The sequence below is a fragment of the Lineus longissimus genome, chromosome 2, assembly GCF_910592395.1.
Source record: "Lineus longissimus chromosome 2, tnLinLong1.2, whole genome shotgun sequence".
Classification (NCBI taxonomy): Eukaryota; Metazoa; Nemertea; class Pilidiophora; order Heteronemertea; family Lineidae; genus Lineus; species Lineus longissimus.
In genome coordinates, this window is record NC_088309.1 from 20,691,231 (window position 1) to 20,712,870 (window position 21,640).

The following is a 21,640-nucleotide window of genomic DNA, read 5'->3' on the forward strand; positions in this document are numbered from 1 at the left end:
GTTGTCAATCTCACCATAACCATCACTATCAGTCTAGCATGTTTTGTTCGAATCTTCCCCCTCTGTATGGAAACAGACAATGAAACACAACACCGCTTTATTTCGAGGCCGATTTCACCATCCTTTATTCTACATTTTGAGATATTCTTTTATGTTTTTATAATTCAATTGAAGAGAATGCGTTAGTGACTGAATATAACTGTTGAAAAGTATTGTTTGAGTGGCGACCTATGCTGAACCCTGTTTGAACTTTGAATATTTGACTGAATAATTTTTGTACATGCCAGTGTTTGAATACGGAATAGGTATCTAAACCCATTTATTTGAGCACTTTGTAGCTAAATGCCTTTTACTTGGCGCACTCTTAATTGAGACTTAATTTTATATGTGCATGTATACGTTGTCACATTCGCATTCCTCATCCGCCGACTGATGTACGACATGAAGCGATAGCCCTCGCAGCTATACGATGTATGGGCAGCTGTGCGATTCGAATGGCCATGGCCATCGTCCGGGATATCAGCCACAATAATCTTCCACATCCGCGTACACAATGTCATGTTTATATCACTAGTCGCCAGTTACAGTCGCCCCTAAACCACCCGATGCCTACGAAACAAACGGTCCGATGGGACAGCTGATAAATGAACCGCCGTTATAGGGCAATAAACGCTAGTATGGACGAATTGCATGGAGGAAGGTACCTGCGTACAGTTCCTCGGTTCATTTCGTGGCATTCTCAGTGGCATTACTTGGAATACCATAGATTGCAAGAACAAAATTGCCATTTAGAGTTTCGACCTCAGATGTGCACTATATGCTCCGAGTCGTCACTGTACGCCAATTCTGGAGCCGTTGCATTGGCAGACGGGGCAATCAGTGGAAACCTTGCATGTATACCCATAGTGATATGTGAAATAAACACTGGGAAGTGTCGTTAAAATTGGTTTAAATTTGGCCTTTCAGTATTGTTTCTCCAGCATATATACTAACAAACACACTTAATTACAAGCAAGACAAAGTGATTTTATTCTACGACCCTCGCATAAAAATTGCGGCTATATTTAACCCTTCCAGTGATCCATGAGAGGTTTACACTGTTCTTTGTAGAAGGTATTCTCGTATTCACAACATTCTTTGTAGATTGTCTTGTCTTTATTCTTCTGTTCAAATACCTCCCCGCAGCTTATGCAGTTATCATGGCGCGTTTTGTCCAACTTGCATGCTGCTTCTGTTACGATATATCCAGCATGGATTCTGGAGGTGGACAGCAAGATCACTGCGAGGGAAAGGACTTGTAGGAATTGGCTCATTTTCTTGCTGAAATGGAGAAATGACATCAGTCATTCGCCACTTGAAAATTTCTTCTCTCAAATTTGTAGACCTGTACATGAAGTCGTTTAGAACATACAACCAATTAAGTTTGGCCAATCAACAACAACAAAAAATTGATTGGACGGTTCGTGACCGGAAAACGGCGACGAAATGACATCGCGCACTGCCCTTGTACATTGAAAATACTTTTTGAACAATACATTGATGTCATTGCGCACAGTATGTGTCGCTCCTTAAACTTACAAATACACAGCAAGTAGCAAGAATTAATAAAGACCATATTCTGAAAAATCAGTTAAATCTTATAATATTAATATTAATTCTTGCGAGACCAATGGACGCCCGGTAAACATAGACCTTCTACAAGGTGCTTCAGAGAGAAAAGCCAAATATCGCTGATCCATAAGTAGATGTATTAGACTATTCTCCTGGGGCACAGTGTAGAAAGAATGAATTGACGTCCTGCGATTTTGCATGAAACTGATGTTGTTTTGTCCAAAAAGAAGGTGAAATTCTCGAAAGCATTCTTGTATTCCAAACTCGGGCCGCACTCTTTTTCAAAATAATGACACCAGTATTTTTAGTACCTCTCCAAAATACTGGAACTGGTAAGCGAAATACAAGGCTTACGCCATGTGTATTGCCACCTAAGACTGTAGTCTATCGCAGCCCGTTCGATAAGTTCCATCCCTACCTTTTATTGAAGTCCCAGTTTCACCGACGGACACGTTTCGAAATTGCGCTCTTTCCGAAATGTACGTTGACCTCTCAATATCCTCGCTTGTGTATAGGAAGTTGAAGACATGAATTGTACAGTTGAATCAATATTGTAATGAGATCGCTTGAATACACAGTACCATCGACTATAATTGACTTGACAAATATGCTGAAGAGTGTCTGAACTTCCCGGCATCTGTATTTGAAGTAAACCGCTTGGCTAATCGTGGTCACCATTCGCTGCGTGGGAATATCACCTGGGTGTTTCTCATTGTCAGTGGTTCTTGAAAAAACCATGTGAACATAATTATGAACTATAGGGAAAACCAGCCAATCAATTTTATATAGGCCTACATATTCAATCTTCGTTGTACGTCTCCTCAGTTGTGAAATAATATTTAGTGGTAAAAGAATGTTAAAGAGGTGCTATCACGATGCAGACAAAAGAATATAACTAGGGTAAGTAACTATATACATATAGCTTGACGTCAGACGGAATCTTCGATGGCGCTCTGATTTAGATTATTTGTTACTGATAGTACATGCTGAATGATGATGTTATCTCATGGGATGAAACAAAAGTTGAGTACTGTGCGTCAGTCTGGTGTCCTCGAAATTTCCCCAGATTTACGATTGAGAACCGCTTCCCGACTCAAGATTTCACATGGCCGTTCAAAACTCTCCACCTCATAAGCCTTTCAATACAGGTTTCCTTTAAACAAGATCGCCGTCCTCATTGGTATTCAGCTGGTAATTTTCTCATTGTCAGTGTTTCAAAAAAGCTTAATGAACGAAGGATCTGAATGCGGAAAATAGCTGATCTCATACTCATGTGCATGTAATATCATGTAATATAATCATCTTCTTCTTCAGTGAAGATTAAGCTTTACGGTTCCGGGAGTAATCAAAACCATTAACTCGAACGCTCCCCGCGTAAAAGGTATTCAGCCGGTGATTTTCCTTCGAAAAAATCTTAGCAAACAGATGAGCAATGGGAAAACCAGCTATTTCCTACGTGTATTTACCGTAATATCTGAGGCACGTTTTCCGAAAAAGAAAGTACATTGTTGAGACAATGCTTTTAAAATTCGTTCTTTATAGTCACCGTGAACATGTTTATATTCAGAACGTGAAAACATTGCGTTCTGCAGCGCTACTGAATGATATCGACAATGACTAGTCAGCCAAGGATACTAGAAATAGGAGTTGTCATCACATGTACTTCTAGCTATCATCGCTAGTTTCTACTATGCCAGTTTGTCCCAGCCCCATGCGTAAGAGAAAGTAGCAACGGTAGCAAGATTTTCCAATAGCTCGCCGGACCGGGACCGTTGCATAGGTTTGGACATGACAAGTTGATTTGATCTTAATAAATGACTGACCTCCATGAAAGATAAAGTCAGTTTATTATGCTTTAGTAGTCTCAGTCATCTGTTGTGATACATGTAGGATTACGCTGAGTCAAACACTCCCCCGTTTTCATCTTAAAGAGCATTGCAGTGCCTTTCCGATGTCGTGAGGCAAATCTTGAAATGTTCGAAAAACAAACAGCAAATTAGGGATAGACATTTTACTATGATTGCAAAATTCGTCCTCTCTATGTATAGGCCGTGATGCTTACCCCGCTTGGACCATTCTATGAGATTTCAATGAACCCTCCCAGACATTGGTTCTGCTCGCCGCCATTTTGAAACTGTGCACGCATGCACACTTCATCCGTAATCCTGAGACGAAAAAAGCAGCACGCTGATTGGTCTTGAGACCAAATATCATTTACCTGTTGGCGCAATGAAAAGGTGACCCTGTCGTCCCGTGGCTGCGGAATTCCTCTTCTGGCGTACATGAATGATTTGCATGAATCATGAGTAATTTTTTTAACCGCAAAGTGAATTTACCACATTTGTACTCCCGGAGACCCAAGACTTTGAAATATTTAAAGGCAAAATCTGAAGAAAAGAAAGTGGAAGATGAACCAATCACCCCGTTGTAGTTTGTCGAGTAGCTTCCAGCAGACGACGATGAAAACGTTGATTTTTTGGGAAATATGTTTGTACTGAAGTATCATCCTGACAATATCAGGCCATTTCACTCGGAAACATGCGTAAGGAGGAGTCGTGTTGTGGACCCTGTTTGCAAGAGGGCTCGCCCACTTTCGTTTGCCTGTCCCTTTTTTGTTTTAATAGGAAAATAACACGTCCTGCACTTTCTGTAAAGGTCTCTAGAACTGCGACCAAATCGGAGGCCTCCATATATATATATATTTATTTATTCCTCCTATGCAGAAGAAGATATACAAATTAGTATACAATAAATTTAACAGAGTGTATGAGGAGTGAGTGCATTATTTACAGGTAATTTGGTAATTAATTGAGTGAGCTGGTTAATACCAGCACTCCGCTGCAATTTGCAGCAATGACATGTTGTCTTCTAGGTCGCAGCCAGGTATTTGCTTACCTAGCAATGTCTCTGTTAGATCATTGTCATTCATGTTCCACAGTGCCGCGGACACCTCTACGGAGCATTCGTCTACGGCTCTTTCCCAGAATAGGTCTCGCTTTACCGCGAGACCCGAGCACTCGCAGAAGAGATGTCGTGGTGTGTCCGTGTATGCGCTTTTACAATGTGAGCAATATATAGGCTCTTGCAATATGACAAATGTGTTCAGCTTTGCAAGAAAAAGCATATCTATGTTTACTCCTCGGGTCCTTTTGGGCGGACAGCCAGAGGAGGGACGGAAAGTCCAACGTTTTCTTAATGTTCAGAATTCTGGTTAGTTCGCAGTCCATGTTACACGCGGACACGAAGTTAACATTTTCATGAGTCTCTATGGCTAATCGTACAGTCGATTTCCAGACGGATTTGTGAGGGAAAAGAGCTGGGTCCGTGGCGGCTAGTTCTAAGTAATCCGATAGATGATATTTATATAACGTGTCCCTGAGCAAGGGAACATAGCCAATGCACTCCTTACTGCGTGTAGTTCTGTCCTGCATGGATAGGTACCTGAGTCTGAATACCGTCCACGGGAGTTTGCATGGCGCTTTACTTAAAGCTACAAGTTGACCAAGGAACTGGAGACGTCTAGCGTCCACTGAAGATTGAATACAATGGCTCCCGATCATTGCTTGAGCCACTAAAGTCCTAGTCATTCTCGGAAATCCTTGCATCCTTTTCAAGCAAAAGCGGTGTGCCCTTTCGAGGATCATCGTTTCGCGCGCAGACAGATTGTCCCAAATTTCACTACCGTAGAGCGCTCGGGGGAGGCATACGGTGCAGTAGAGTTTGAAAGACGAGGCTGGATTAAAACCAGAAGGTTGAATCCCCGGACCTAGGATGCACATTAACGTATTTTTCAGCTTCTGGGCGGCGGCTATTACTTGCCTCAATGGCTTGGAATGCTTATCCTGGGATACCCCAAGGTGCACACAAACATCTGTTTCCCTGACGGGTTTGTTACCCAAGTGCCAATTGCGGAGTGGCTTCGCTCGTTCCCACTGTCTCACGCTTTCACCGAATACTATTATCAGGCACTTTTGTCCATTGTAGTCGTATCTCCACTTAATTGCATACTGGTCACAGCACCCCATCATGCCGTCTAATCCAAACTTTGAGAGCGATACCAGGGTGAGATCGTCCGCGTGGCAAGGCGATCCACAGTTCACGTCTTCGATTTTAGCACCGACATCTAACTGATCAAGGTTGTCAAGAAGTTCGTTGATGTAGAGTAGGTACAACCAGGTTGAGAGTACACCACCTTGTCTGACAGACTGTTTTAGCGCAAACCACGGGGACATAGTATTACTGACAATCACGCAACTTTCAGCATCCACATAGCAGTTTTTGGTCAAGCGCCAAAGCTTGCCTTGCACCCCAAAATTAAAAAGCTTGTAGAAGAGCCCGTTATGCCAGACGGTATCGAAGGCTTTGGATGTATCCAAGAAGCACGCGTACACTTTCGAGTTCCTTTCGAGATTGTGACGGATTGTTTCCTGGAGCACGAAGGCAGTGGATACACAACTGCGCTTCTTTTGGTAGGCACTTTGCTGGCGATTAGGGAAAACTATATTGTTGTCTTGCGTCCATCGATTCAGTTTCTCTAGCATCAGTTTTTCTAACACTTTGTACAGAACAGGTAGCAACGTTATCGGACGATAACTCCCTGGTTCGGCCCGATCCTTTCCCCCACCCTTATGTATAGTGTGGATAACTCCTTTCTTGGCACTGGCCGGTACATGCTCAGATGTCAGTATCACGTTAAGGAGATTTGTGAGCGTTGTATGGAGGATGCGACCTCCATATTTGATGTGTTCGTTCGTGAGGGAATCGTGACCTCCTGCTTTCCCACACTTAAGTCCACGAAGCGCGCGCGTAACTTCCTCAAAAGAGAAAGGGTGGTCGAGGCCGTCTATCTGTATCTGCTTTGACCTTTCGTCCATGTCTTGCACTGACCTGTCTACTTCACACCTAAACGTTTCATCATATCTCAGGTCGCATTTCGGAGAATAAAGCTCTTCAAAATATGCGGCCCACTTATTCGCGATGTCCGAAGTGTCATAACACATTTCCCCTTTGAAGCGCATAGGGGGAGGGGGCCTGTTTGGCGTGAGTTTACGGCTTTTTAGCAGTCTCCAGAATTTGTCCTGGTCTACCTCGGCAAGCTCGTCAAGTTCTGCATAGAAATTCGCCTCCAAGTCGGCATTCTGCTTTCGCAGAGCCGCTCTGAAAGCCCGTTTGGCCTCTTTGTACAGTTTGAATTCCTCCGAGTCCGCGGATCTGGGTTTGTCTGCTTGCACCCACAGGTGGCGTGCCTGTTTCATTTGCTGATAGATAGGCTTGAGTTTTTCATTCCAGTTCGGTCTGCACTTCTTACGCGAATTCCTCCGTTTGGGAATGGAGAGGTCAGCTGCGGTGACCATTGAGCGAACTACTGATTCATACAGTGCATCAACTTCGGCGTGCGTACGCGCAGTTGACGTATCGACCTGCGGGAGGTTTCTTTCGAGTATTGCTCTGTAGTCAGTTATGCAACAGAAGTTGTCTCTTATGCACCGGTCCCAATTGTAGCGCACAACTAGAAATCCCCGAGCAGTAGTGTTGTCTGAGGCGCCAGTGTGGGACATTTTTACTACTGCACAGATGGGTAAATGGTCCGATGTGTTTATGCCATTTTCTTGCAGTATAACACAGTCACTAGCCGATTCCATCAGCGAAGCATTCACTAGGATGTGATCAATAAGGGTTTTGTCCCTTTTTTGTTTTAATAGGAAAATAACACGTCCTGCACTTTCTGTAAAGGTCTCTAGAACTGCGACCAAATCGGAGGCCTCCATAAGTGAAACGAAAGGCTTTCTAGACTTTCTCGATTTTCCTCGGGACACATTGTGTAGGGATGACCCCGTATTTCGGCGGTCGGCCAACCTACCTTCACATTTAAGTCGATAATATGAGCTTGTAACATCAGGGAGAAGGCCTTTTTTGGTAGTTGTAACTTCTGTATCTTTGCTCACGTAACAACTATGACTACCGACATCTTTAGGGCTCTCTTTTTCTTCAGAGTAATCGACACTGAGACAGGAAAACGATGTCTCTTCTATACACCATCGAAGGCAGGCCTGCTCGTCCAAATACCCAGACCACTTCTCATTGTTTTCGTATAGATAGTAGCCTCCATACTTAACGAAACTAGCTTGATCCCTTTGGCAGATGAAATGTCCTTTAATAAGAAAATTAACGTGATTTTGTGACTTGTTCATTTTACAGTCCGCATCCATGACACGACACGTTGAATGGGTGTTGGATGGAAGAAGTAGTGTGCTATATTCTGATAGACTGTGGCGCGGCATCAATTTCAGCCGTGCACAACACATGACGTATACATTTTTACCTGATTTACCTGCCACGAGTATGATGTATTCCGCGAAAACAAGTATGTACCATTCCCTTAACATGATGGTATTCCACAATACGAGGAGCTTTTAAAAATGTCCAAGTTACGAGCATGAAATAATATCAATATTGTATGATATCTCGTTGTACATGTATTACATTATTAGATCTCGTTTGTAAACACAGTTGGAGATGATTAAAATGGCCGAGTCGTGTTTGTAACTCCGTTTTCCTCGTTAAGTCCATAAACCTGGAGGGCAGTGTCGTGTCCTGTTTGCATATAGGCCGAAGACAGTTTATTGTGTAGCTCCGGCAGAGTCGGAATTGGTACATTTATGTAAAAACGCTTACGCCATTTTCTTTCGTGTAAAACATAACTTATTTGTCCCCTAATCTTTATAATGTTCATATAAAATGCTACTGTAAAGTACCGTCTACTCAGTAGGGACTTCGATACAGATGTAAGTCTGAGGCATTTGGAGAATGTCTTTTAAACTTAAATACTTCTATAGTTTGCTTGTATTAGGCGTCTTTAGTAAGCTCGGCATGGGCCGCTGTCTTTTCTTCCCGCCACGTGGGTCACGTGGTTGTCCGAATCGCTTAAATTGAGTTTATTCCTCTCTATAACATCTTTAAACAAACCCATTTGAGGTACAAGCGTTATATGTAACAAGTAAAATACTTTGATAGGATCTGTGCTGGCGATTGAGCTGTTTATGAAGGTTTAGACCAATAATTTAGTTACGGTTGATGTTCGCAGGTGGCAGCACCGTGTGGTGCGATTGTCTTCAAGGTCAAGGTTTAACCATCATCATCATCAGAGATATCGTATAAAGAACATGAGATGCGTACAAATCGGTCTTTGTCTTTCTTGAGTGCGTCGACGGAAGATGTCGTGTGACCACGACATAAGTTAAAATCTTATTCGTCATGGCCACGGGAGGTGATCTGCCTGGTGGCAATGGGAGCTACCTAAACTTGCTAGCTGAAGCTGCTACGAAACGTCGTGTCGAAGCTGAACTGGAAAGCACGAGGCGCGAGATAAGGACAGTTGAACGAAAAATTCGTTTGGAACGTGACATTAGTTTGTTAGGAGCCCCGGACAGTGACACTGAAGGGAGGGAATTGCCCTCAAGAATAGTGCCTGCTGTCAACAATGACAGTGGTCGTCAAGAAACCGTTCCTAAGGTGTTGTTAGAAAACAATAACAATGTACATGAAGTAGTTAATCAGTTTGTTGACTCCTTTCACCAAATCATTGCTGAACTGAAGGCTGATCAGGAAGCCTTGAATAAAAAATGTGACACTGCCAGTAAAGATAGGTCAAATGTCGAGGTGACTAAGCCAGGCTATGCTGGAGATACCAGCATGGAGCAGTTCGTCAGTACCATGGACAAATTTGCCTTGAAGGCCACTTTGCCTGCGCTAGACATTGTGAAATTCAATGGTGATTCCAGTCAGTACCACAAATTTAAAACGCGTTTTGACCAGATGATCGGGTCGCAAAGCCTTAGTGAGGCCCACAAGATGGCTCACCTCATGCAGTTCGTTGAGGGGCGAGCAAAACGCGCCATAGTTGGATTCGATGGTGTCACGGGGGGCTTGGTTAAGGCGCTAGCTGTCCTAGAACGGCGCTTTGGCCAGCCTCACGCCGTTACAGAAGCTTGCATTAGTTCCCTTATTCACACACCTACAATTTCAATCAATGACACGCAGGCCCTGTGTGATTTTGCTGACAAGGCTAGGACAGTTTATGAAACTCTTGTAACTTTGCAAGCCACTGGCGAAATGAATAGTGCCAACCTGGCAATCATGGCTCGAAAGCTACCGATCCCTCTCCAAGTTAAATGGCGAAACAAGGCCCAGCTGTTGAGGAAAAGAAATTCCCCTCCTTCACTTGAAAGACCAGTGATGTTTATCGAAGAAGAAGCTGATGCGGCTAGTGACCCCATATTTGGAAAAATCGGAGACTCGCATAAAACCAAGGCCAAGACTGACGTCGTCTTCAGTAAACGTGGCAGTGACAACATCAAACCCGGAAAGACATCAACCTTCACCACCCAAGTGGAGGATGACCATGCAAGCCACAAGCACAACGCCAAGACTAAACCAAAGTGCTACGATTGCAGTGAAAATCACAAGATAGCTGATTGTCCTCAGTTTAAAAGAAAAACGCTGAAGGAAAGGGATAGTTTCGTTCGAACGAACAGGCTATGTTTTAATTGCCTTGCCAAACATTATCTTGCGGACTGTCAAGTAAAGCGACAATGTACTATTTGTCCTGGGAAACACTCCACACTGTTACATAAATTTAAATACAATGGTGACCAAGCAGGTGCGCCAGCCTCATCAAACCAACCAGATGTCGCAAATTCGTATGCGGTAGGGTCATCCAGACCAAGGGTAGCCCTACAGGTTGTCCCAATAAGGGTTTTGGGTCCAGGTGCTTCAGTAACAACTTATGCTCTATTGGACTCGGGGAGTGAAGAAACTTTCATCAGGAAGTCACTCAGTGATAGGCTGAAGCTCCGAGTTGGTAGTCAAGAGACCATGGCCATATCAACAATGGCGGGTGAATCGTCTCTCATTGTGAATAGGGTTAGCCTTGAGGTGGAGGCTGTAAGGTCACCATCGAAGAAAGTTGGCATCCAAGGAGTTGTGGTGCCCACTCTGGATATAAGCACTGCACGCCCAAACGTGAGTAAGTGGCCTCACTTGGAGGACATTGAAATGCCAGAAGTGGACATTGAAGACGTTACCATGCTCATAGGTGCTAACGTCCCTGAGGTTCAGGTTCACTTGGAAAGTCGACTGGGGAAAGCTGGTGAACCTTTCGCTGTACGAACATTACTTGGCTGGTCTGTATTTGGACCAATCAGTCCGGCCGGGAGTGATAGTAAACAGAAGGTAAATGCGCACTTCATGAAGTATGGTGAAACTCGGCCAGAGTCGCACCTACATCAGTTCTTGGAGTTGGATAGTTTAGGTGTCGTGGAGAAGAAAGGGATGTCTGCTGAAGACCGCCGTGCTTTGAAAAGACTCGAGGACACAACCAGAAAAACGGACAACCGGTATGAAGTCGGCATGCTATGGAAAGCTGAGAACACATGGCTGCCAGACAACAGAGCATTGGCTGAATCTCGTTTAGAGTCGCTGAGAAGGAAGTTAGTTAAGAACCCAGAGCTTCATGAAAAATACACTGCGTTCATGACGAAACTGTTTAGCCAGGGATATGCTGTGCAACTGAGCGAAGAAGAAAAACTAAAGGGTAATTCTAAAACATGGTATTTGCCGCACCACTCCGTAACACATCCTCGCAAACCTGAAAAGGTAAGGGTTGTGTTTGATGCAGCCGCAAAGTTCAAGGGTGTTTCTCTAAATGACCAGCTGCTAAATGGCCCTGATTTGACTAACAGCCTGCTCGGTATACTTTTGAGATTTCGTGAACAGCCAGTCGCTATTGTAGGAGACATTGAAGGTTTCTTCCTCAGAGTTGGAGTACCAGATGATGACAACGAAGCGCTCCGATTCCTGTGGTGGGAAAACGGAGACCTGACTGGCCCGGTCGTTGAGTGTAAAATGGTACGACACATTTTCGGCGCTAAGGATTCTCCATGCTGCTGCAACTACGCACTTAAACAAACCGCGGAGAAGAGTGTAGGATTCAGTGAACAAGCAGTAAATGCTATTAAGAGGTCCTTTTACGTAGACGACCATGTAGACAGCGTCGATACTGCAGAAACTGGCATTGGTCAGATCCAGGAGGTAACAGAACTATTGAGAGACAATGGCGGGTTCAGAGTGACCGGATGGATTAGCAATGACCGAGAGGTTTTGAACACTGTTCCTGAGAGTGAGCGAGCAAAGTCCCTACTAAACCTAGACTTAGACAAGTTACCCGTCTCAAGAGCCCTAGGTGTTGAGTGGGATGTTGAGGAGGATGTCCTCAAATTTAGCGTCGTCAAGCCTAGTCAACCCGACACCAAGAGAGGCGTCCTGTCAGCGCTAAGTTCGCTTTTTGACCCAATTGGACTCATATGCCCAGTCATATTGGAGGCCAAGAATATCATGCAGCGTTTGTGGAAGATACAGAAGGATTGGGACGATCCACTGCCAGCAGATGAGCTAAGAAACTGGGAAGACTGGAAAAATGGGTTGTCTTCATTGACTGGCGTGAAAATACCACGGTGTTACTTGGTTTGTCAGCAGGAGGTGAAGGACATTTCACTGCACAACTTTTCGGATGCCTCCTCCATAGGGTATGGAATGTGCGCTTACCTTAGGTTTGAATATCCCAACGGGGATGTCAGTTGTTCACTCGTCATTGGTAGGTCAAGATGTGCACCTGTGAAAACCACGTCCATCCCTAGACTGGAATTACAAGCCGCAACGTTAGCCACGCGAATCTCTAGTTCTATCCAGGAGGAGCTGAGATTGAAAATAGCCAGAGTAACGTTTTGGACTGACTCAATGACTGTACTGCAGTACATTCAAAACGAAACGAAGAGATTTCATGTGTATGTGGCGAACAGAGTCGCGGAAATTAGAGACGTTACAACACCAGGACAATGGAGACACTGTCCTGGCAGCTTAAATCCAGCAGACGATGCTTCACGTGGAGTGAAACCAAGTGCCATGGCAGATCTGAAGCGTTGGTGGCAAGGACCAGAGTTCCTCCTGAAGTCAGAGGAATATTGGCCTGAAAGTGATGTTGGCCCCCTGCCAGACACGGACGTCGCAGTGAAACGTGAGAAAACTGTGTTGGTCACAACCGAACTGGACGTGAAGGAATGTGGTTTACACAAGCTAATACTCGAGGCCAAGTCATGGTCAAGTTTGACAACGAAGGCAGCTTTTGTAATGAGCATGGGAAAAACCGGTCCTGTTCCAGAATTTGTGACTGCTGAAGAGGAAGAGAAAGCCTCAAGGTGGATAATCGAGACAATCCAAGCTGAAAGTTTTGCCCAAGAAATTCATCAGCTGAGAAATGGTAAGGAAGTGAAAGGAGAGACTATGAAAGGTTTGAAACCCATACTTGTGGATAACATTCTAAGAGTCGGCGGGCGATTAGAGAAAGCGCCAACGTTGTCTGAGGATGAAAAACACCCTATAATCCTGCCCAAAGAACACTATGTCAGCAAGTTAGTCATGCGCCAGGCCCATGGCGACTTGGCTCACGCTGGCCGAGAACAGTCTCTAGCTGAAACCCGGAAGAAGTTTTGGGTCTTAGGAGGCCGCCGTCTGGCCAAGAAGATTGTCCGTGAATGCATCGATTGTCGTCGCCAAAATGCTAGGCCAATGGAACAAGTGATGGCTGCCTTACCTGCATGCAGACTTACACCCTACAAGCCCAGTTTCAGCTTCACTGGTGTGGATCTGTTTGGCCCCCTAGAGGTGAAATGGGACCGCGGGACTGCTAAACGCTGGGGTTGTTTGTTTACTTGTCTTGCAACCCGTGCTGTCTATCTCGAGGTGGTGCAGTCTCTCAGCACAGATGATTTCATTCTCACCCTTCGACAGTTCATAAGCAGACGAGGACCCCCAGAAGTGATCAGGTGTGATAACGGTTCGAATTTCACGGGAGCCGAAAGGGAGTTGCGAGAGGCCATTGAGACTTGGAATCAAAGGACAATCACTGATAACATGCAGCAACGTGGAATCAAGTTTATATTCCAACCCCCAACTGCCGCTCACATGTCTGGGGTTTGGGAGCGTTTGGTGAAGACTTCAAAACATCACTTGAAAGCACTGTCGGGTGATCGCCTGCTCACGGAAAACGGTTTACGTACATTGTTGGCTGAAGCCGAAGCCATTATGAATGGCCGTCCTCTTTGCTCTGTGTCGGATGACCCCAAGGACCTCGAAGTACTGACGCCAAACCACTTCCTTCTGCATAGAAAAGTGTCAGGACTACCGCCTGGCATATTTGTAAAAGAGGATCATCTCCTCCGACGGGAATGGAGGAAGGTGCAATATCTTCTTGATCTTTTTTGGAAAAGATGGCTTAAGGAGTACCTGCCAGGTTTGCAGCGCAGAGAGAAGTGGCAGACAGAAAAGCGAAATGTACGAGTTGGGGATCTAGTCATGTTGGCAGAGGACAATATCAGACGAAGCCAGTGGCCCCTGGGTCGTATTACCGAAGTATACCCAGGAACGGATGATGTTGTAAGATCAGCGACAGTGAAAACTGCATCAGCAGAGTATCATCGCCCCATTGCCAAGCTCTGCTTGCTTGAAGCCGTCGAAGACAAACCAGACGTTTGTGTCCGTTAGACTATCAGAATTCATACTAGTATATTGGAGCACTGTTCTTTATCTTGGGAAAAAGCTTCTTAAGTGAAATATTGAGACCAAGTGAAATAGTGACCATGTTGACCACAAGTAGCGCTCTTGTGTCAATTAGCCTTGCTTTATCTCTGAGTGTTATTTGAATTTGATTTGGATGTTTACCTTGGGAAATAATGTCTCCTGGGAACATACTTTGTGGGTTGTATCAGAGATTAATATTGGCTTAATTGCTATGAAAGGGCTAGCTGTGTAATTTGTGAAAGTTTCTGAGCAAGTACTATTTTTGAGTGGAATTCTTGGATTCAAGGATGATAAGTTCTATGGATCAAGTGGATTCAAATTCGGATGTGTTCACCATGTGTTATTGCAGTATTAGTTGTCAGGCTCGCTCCTTTCTATAGTATCATGCTGTTGTAAGATTTCGGCCGGATCTTACAATGGTTCTGCTCTGTAGACAGTGTGTGTTTTACATCAGCAGACGATGTTTGTTTGAAGCGAGTCCAGGCCCAACTTGAATGCCTTGTACTTTCTGTTCGTGGATGTAACAGTCCCACCCAATGCAACCTACCTACTTTGTGGGTGTAATTCAAGACCATGACAGTATCACTGTGCAACTTCCTGGCTTAAAACGCCGTAAATATGCTGTTTTTTATCGCCGATTTCGCCGAAGTCTTAATGGCCGCCATTTGCAATATCGCGTCATCGATGACGTCAGCCGTGGAATAATGCCGTGGAACAGTCATAATTATCGCATGGCACGTGGTCGTGAATGACGCGACGTGATTGGCTCACATACTAATGAGGTATGATAATCTGGAATATTGTTGAATGACCACGTGTTTTTAATTTGTTCTATATATAGTTTTTGACTGTAGCCGAATAGACAATTTGAACTTGAAATTTTGAGTCTTTTATTTCATTTTAGCAGTGAGGGTGGGCGGCTACAGGCGGTATCATTTCCAACAACATGTCACAATAAGATACCTTTTTCCCCTATGTGCCAGGAGTATGAGGGGTTGGGGCGGTTAGGTCCTGTCATTCCCAGCCGCCAGTCACAATCTGGTAACTTTCCGTCTCACGTATGAAATTTGTCTCACATATAAAGTTTGGCAGTGATCATGGGTCGGGGTCCTATCGTTCCCAGCCACGAGTCACAATCTGGTAACTTTTTGCCTCACGTATGAAGTTTGGCAGTGATCATGGGTCGGGGTCCTATCATTAACAGCCACGAGTCACAATCTGGTAACTTTTTGTCTCACGTATGAAGTTTGGCAGTGATCATGGGTCGGGGTCCTATCATTCACAGCCACGAGTCACAATCTGGTAACTTTTTGTCTCACATATAAAGTTTGGCAGTGATCATGGTTCGGGGTCTTATCATTAACAGCCACGAGTCACAATCTGGAACTTTTTGTCTCACGTATGAAGTTTGACAGTGATCATGGGTCGGGGTCCTATCATTCACAGCCACGAGTCACAATCTGGTAACTTTTTGTCTCACGTATAAAGTTTGGCAGTGATCATGGTTCAGGGTCCTATCATTCCCAGCCACGAGTCACAATCTGGTAACTTTTTGTCTCACATATGAAGTTTGGCAGTGATCATGGTTCGGGGTCCTATCATTAACAGCGACGAGTCACAATCTGGTAACTTTTTGTCTCACGTATGAAGTTTGGCAGTGATCATGGTTCAGGGTCCTATCATTCCCAGCCACGAGTCACAATCTGGTAACTTTTTGTCTCACATATGAAGTTTGGCAGTGATCATGGTTCGGGGTCCTATCATTAACAGCCACGAGTCACAATCTGGTAACTTTTTGTCTCACGTATGAAGTTTGGCAGTGATCATGGGTCGGGGTCCTATCATTCACAGCCACGAGTCACAATCTGGTAACTTTTTGTCTCACATATGAAGTTTGGCAGTGATCATGGTTCAGGGTCCTATCATTCCCAGCCACGAGTCACAATCTGGTAACTTTTTGTCTCACATATGAAGTTTGGCAGTGATCATGGTTCAGGGTCCTATCATTCCCAGCCACGAGTCATCATCTGGTAACTTTTTTTCTCATGTATGAAGTTGGGCAGTGATCATGGGTCGGGGTCCTATCATTCACAGCCACGAGTCACAATCTGGTAACTTTTTGTCTCACATATAAAGTTTGGCAGTGGTCATGGGTCGGGGTCCCATCATTCCCAGCCGTAAGTCACAATCAGGTAACTTTTTGTCTCACATATAAAGTTTGGCAGTGATCAGGGTTCAGGGTCCTATCATTCACAGCCACGAGTCACAATCTGGTAACTTTTTGTCTCACGTATGGGCCCACTCATTGTTAGTTCAAGAAGCGGATAATAGACGGCGAATGCATCTGGCCAACTGTGAACTGTCCACTGTGTAAGCGGAAAATGGAGACAGTGAAGAGTTCACTGTTTTGTGCGGAGCATGCTCTGCGACGGAAGATGTCGTGTGACCACGACAGGCAGCACAGCCCGAGACGAAATATCGTGCAACTGGCGACCAATCCCAAGACTTTCCGAGGGTTAGCTACATGCGACAGCGCTGTCAATGTCAACTTGTGATAATATTACTTATTAGTATTTCGGCCATGATCCGCCGTGTACTCCCGGCATGTATGACCATGATGACTGTGGTCAGTGTGGACAATGTACTGCACCTGTACAAATGGGTATACGGTAAAAAAAGGTACAGGAAAAAAAGGTACAGGAAAAAGGTACGGAAATAAAGGTACAGGAAATAAAAGTACAGGAAATAAAAGTACTGGAAATAAAGGTACCGGAAAAAAAGGTACACAAAATGGCATAAATAGGTAGAAAAGGTACACAATTTTTTTCAGAATATTATTCTCTTCAACTGGTTCAGGCTCGGCCTATGTCTTGATCTTTTCTTGCCCATTTTTCTTCTTCTGTGACTAATGTGGTGCCTTAAAATAGTTTAATACATTGCGGGCAATTTTGTTACGGAATGAATTTGAGGAAAATTCATGGAAGAGGTTGCCCAACAGGGGAGCTGACGTTTTTTTTGGTAATAACTACATGTACATTCATGTTCTTTTAAACTTTAAAACACTCGAGTCGTATTCTTATTAGGGGCGGATCCAGGATCTTGGGAAAGGGGGTGGGGGCGCACCTGGCATCCTACCGGCATTTCACATTAAGATTCTCGCCAATTTCCCTAAAAAGCTTGTGTTTGGTCTTAAATATAATAATTTGTCTGTTAAGACCTAATTGGCCAGGCACATTGTTAATTGGGTCCAGCTCTATGATGAATGTTAATTGATTAATTGCAATTTAACTTGAACATTGGTACATTTATCGGTTAACCCTTTTGCAGAGGGAATTGTCCTAGAATATTTACAATCATCATGATCTTGATAGCCGTGTTTTTACTCTTAATGCAATGCCTACGTAACAAATAAAGTTAAAGTTATGAATAGAAAAAAGGAGATTCAAATGATGATTTTTTTTAATTGTGTACCTTTTTTACCTATTTATGCCATTTTGTGTACCTATTTTCCAGTACCTTTTTTTCCGGTACCTTTATTTCCGGTACTTTTATTTCCTGTACCTTTATTTCCTGTACCTTTATTTCCGCACCTTTTTTTCCTGTACCTTTTTCCTGTACCTTTATTACCTAGATTCGTACAAATGTGTATCATCAATGGTGATTTCATATCGTTTCGTGTATGTAGTGGTGTAGTGTATTCACGCTATACAGACTGTTCCAACACACGTTTGTGCGATTGATGCAGCAGACACGTGAAATTGGTGGATAATATGGTGCTGTAAGTGTAAAAGGGAACGTTTTGACATAGGATTTCGAGTACCGGTAGTACAGTGTTTACATTAAGACCGATGCCAGGCCAGCGTGTTCTTGTCACCGGACACTCCTTCGTACACAGGTACCGTAACTTTCTTGAACCAACTGAAAGACCGAATCACTATCTCGGGACTTTGCTTCTCGACTAGGATTGCCTCTGGAGAAAGTGTTTATCTGGGGCAAAGGAGGACTGAAATGCGATAGGCAAGGAATTGTTTTATTTATAGAACTGCCGTACAAGGTGTGCAGCCTGACCTCATTGTTTTGGAATTGGGGACCAACGATATGTGGCCCTAGGACCGTTGCTGCCAGCATTGTGAATTTGGCTAAGGACCTTATTTCTGAAACTACCGTAAAAGCCGTAGCTCTTTATTGTGGTGACGTTGATCGGTGGCGCCAGGGGTACACCACACACCCAGAATTCGCAGAGCGGAGGAGGATCATCAATGAGAATTTATCCTTTTTGTATACACATATTATCATATGATATTGTATTATTGTGTACCGTACTTCAATACACGCATTTTGTCATTCCTTTTCAGGGCAGATGTAGGCCTATAGTACTACAGTGTTACACATTTGTTACACATGTCCATCTTCAAGGGTTTACTTTAGCTACGTGCGATTTAAGTAGTATGAGTATTCGCCGGTGGTGTACATTTTAGTATTACGTATCGTATATTTGGTATTGTATGTTGTTGATTGCGTGTTGGTGTGTTGTTTGTGTTGTTTGAGTCTTTTTTTTTGTTGCAAATTCAGATTGAAATTGGGATTATGGCTGACCCGATCGATAGACGAGGGCATGCGCCTGCGAGGCAGACAGCCCCCACCACCTGATATTCCGCCAGTCCGAAGGCCAATACCACGACCACGCACCCCACAAATCCCGAAATCTCGACCACCACCACCGATGTCACTTTTAGGCACTATTAGAAAGAAAATATTTGATACATACTCATGGATCAAGCAGGAAGTGGCAAATAGGACGTCATACCAGCATGTGCCCATGGAGGAAACTTTGCCCATGCCACAACTTGACCCCTCGACCGAGGATGTCAACTCCTGGGCTTGTATGGGGAGAGGAAGAACATTTTAAAGATGCCCTGCCCCCAGATGCACTTGTAGGATTACCCCAGAAAGAAGAAACTTTTAAAGATGCCCTATCACCAGAGACACACGCAGATGTACCCCAGAGGGAACCTAATACTGATGCGGACATGCCTTCTGCTGAAGCACCTATCGTCAACAACTACCACCATTGTTCTTTTGGCAATACAGGCAGCTCATCATCGATTTCTTCACCACAGGCTAAGCGTTATCCTAAACTACCTAAGGGTTTTCAATGGAAATGAATAGTACTGCCGAATATACCTGCCGTTCTTTGTTTTGGTTTAATGCAAAGTAGTTCATCTGTAGTATGAATGTGTCTGTGTGCGGTTCTGCAAGCCGTGAGTGTGATTGTTGCAGGTTGTATGTCTTTGTGTGTTGTCTGCGAACATTTTTCTTCTTTTAATCAGATGGTTACTGCTATTAATGCATTACTTTTGACTAGTTACTAAGGCACTTGATGTTTGGATGGTTGGCCACCGTGTTCACTAAAGTGAGAGTTTTGCCAAACACATACTACCTATGTGTAGGCATTCTTCTTCGTGTGCCATTTAGTCTTCACCGTGGTATACGGCATTGTTACATTACATTGTTTTTTGAGCATTTTCTAGCATTTTTTATTAATCAGTAGTGTGTTGCATTTTTGCATCGACCGATGCAATCGCTGTAATTTTGGATTCTTTTGCTACATTTTGCCGTATATTGTTAACTGTTTTCCCTTGCGTGTGGCCGGGGCTGTCACACGCTGGGGAGGGGGGTGATGTATGATATCTCGTTGTATTACGCGCCGTAAAGTGGCGCCATCTAGATCTCGTTTGTAAACACAGTTGGAAATGATTAAAATGGCCGAGTCGTGTTTGTAACTCCGTTTTCCTCGTTAAGTCCATAAACCTGGAGGGCAGCACAGCTCGAGACGAAATATTGTGCAAATATTTCACGGATGAAGTCGAGAGCGGACATGTGCGAGATATGCCACTACCTCATCTGACGTATAAAGTCGGTGAGACAGCCGGCATGCGCGATATACATGACTCCAAGTTTGCCAGCAGTGCCTCATCTGACGGATGAAGCCGAGAGCGGGCATGCTCAAGATATAACTGTGACTCGGGCATCCGGTGTGATGGACTCCATTATTAATGTCATCGTCGTCCTACGCCGCCGAAAATGCGTCTTTTGCGTCTATTATTGGACAACATGATGAACATCGTGTTTCGTCTCTAACCTAATAGGGGCCTACTTTTGACTTTTCTGAATATGACCGACAACATTCTGGGGATCAGCTGCGCAGAACAAACAAGAGGATGAGTACTCTACGTTCCAATACTGCTGCAGTTCCATTACAGAAGCACGGACGGTCCACCAAACAATGACTGTACAAGTTGTCTCCTCGACTCTTAAATCTCCGTCTTTTGGTGTTTCCATACAGACTATGCCTTTCATTTTCAATTAAAGGCGAACAATAGAAAAACGTGGCAAACCGTATTTCGGCGTTCCTGAACGATGAGAGGGTAAAACACTCTGAAACATTACACGAGCATTTTTAGTATCTGCGTGTTCACACTCTTGCCATCCCGCAAACAATCTAATTTGTGGCAAATAAAGACTTTAAGCTTAATCAATAGCAAGCTACGCAACATACCAAAGCTGGTTTGACGTGAATCGACTGAAATGGATATTGGGACAAAAAGGTTGTTGTCAATCTCACCATAACCATCACTATCAGTCTAGCATGGTTTGTTCGAATCTTCCCCCTCTGTATGGAAACAGACAATGAAACACAACACCGCTTTATTTCAAAGCCGATTTCACCATCCTTTATTCTACATTTTGAGATATTCTTTTATGTTTTTATAATTCAATTGAAGAGAATGCGTTTGACTGAATATAACTGTTGAAAAGTATTGTTTGAGTGGCGACCTATGCTGAACCCTGTTTGAACTTTGAATATTTGACTGAATAATTTTTGTACATGCCAGTGTTTGAATACGGAATATGTATCTAAACCCATTTTATTTGAGCACTTTGTAGCTAAATGCCTTTTATTTGGCGCACTCTTAATTGAGACTTAATTTTATATGTGCATGTATACGTTGTCACATTCGCATTCCTCATCCGCCGGCTTATGTACGACATGAAGCGATAGCCCTCGCAGCTATACGAAGTATCGGCAGCTGTGCGATTCGAATGGCAATGGCCATCGTCCGGGATATCAGCCACAATAATCTTCCACATCCGCATACACAATGTCATGTTTATATCACTAGTCGCCAGTTACAGTCGCCCCTAAACCACCCAATGCCTACGAAACAAACGGTCCGATGGGACAGCTGATAAATGAACCGCCGTTATAGGGCAATAAACGCTAGTATGGACGAATTGCATGGAGGAAGGTACCTGCGGACAGTTCCTCGGTTCATTTCGTGGCATTCTCAGTGGCATTACTTGGAATATCATAGATTGCAAGAACAAAATTGCC

The 21,640-nt window shown here is 44.0% G+C and overlaps 1 protein-coding gene across 1 annotated transcript; it reads left to right on the forward strand.

Annotated features, from left to right (window-relative positions):
* The first annotated feature begins 8,865 nt into the window (after positions 1-8,865).
* LOC135482999 (uncharacterized) lies at positions 8,866-14,208 on the forward strand. The gene has a single exon (XM_064763488.1). The coding sequence runs from the start codon at positions 8,866-8,868 to the stop codon at positions 14,206-14,208; it is 5,343 nt and encodes a 1,780-aa protein (XP_064619558.1).
* Positions 14,209-21,640: the final 7,432 nt, after the last annotated feature.

Bases quoted from the DNA above. Each gene is read 5' to 3' on its own strand.
- LOC135482999 (XM_064763488.1), top strand. From the start codon at position 8,866: ATGGCCACGGGAGGTGATCTGCCTGGTGGCAATGGGAGCTACCTAAAC.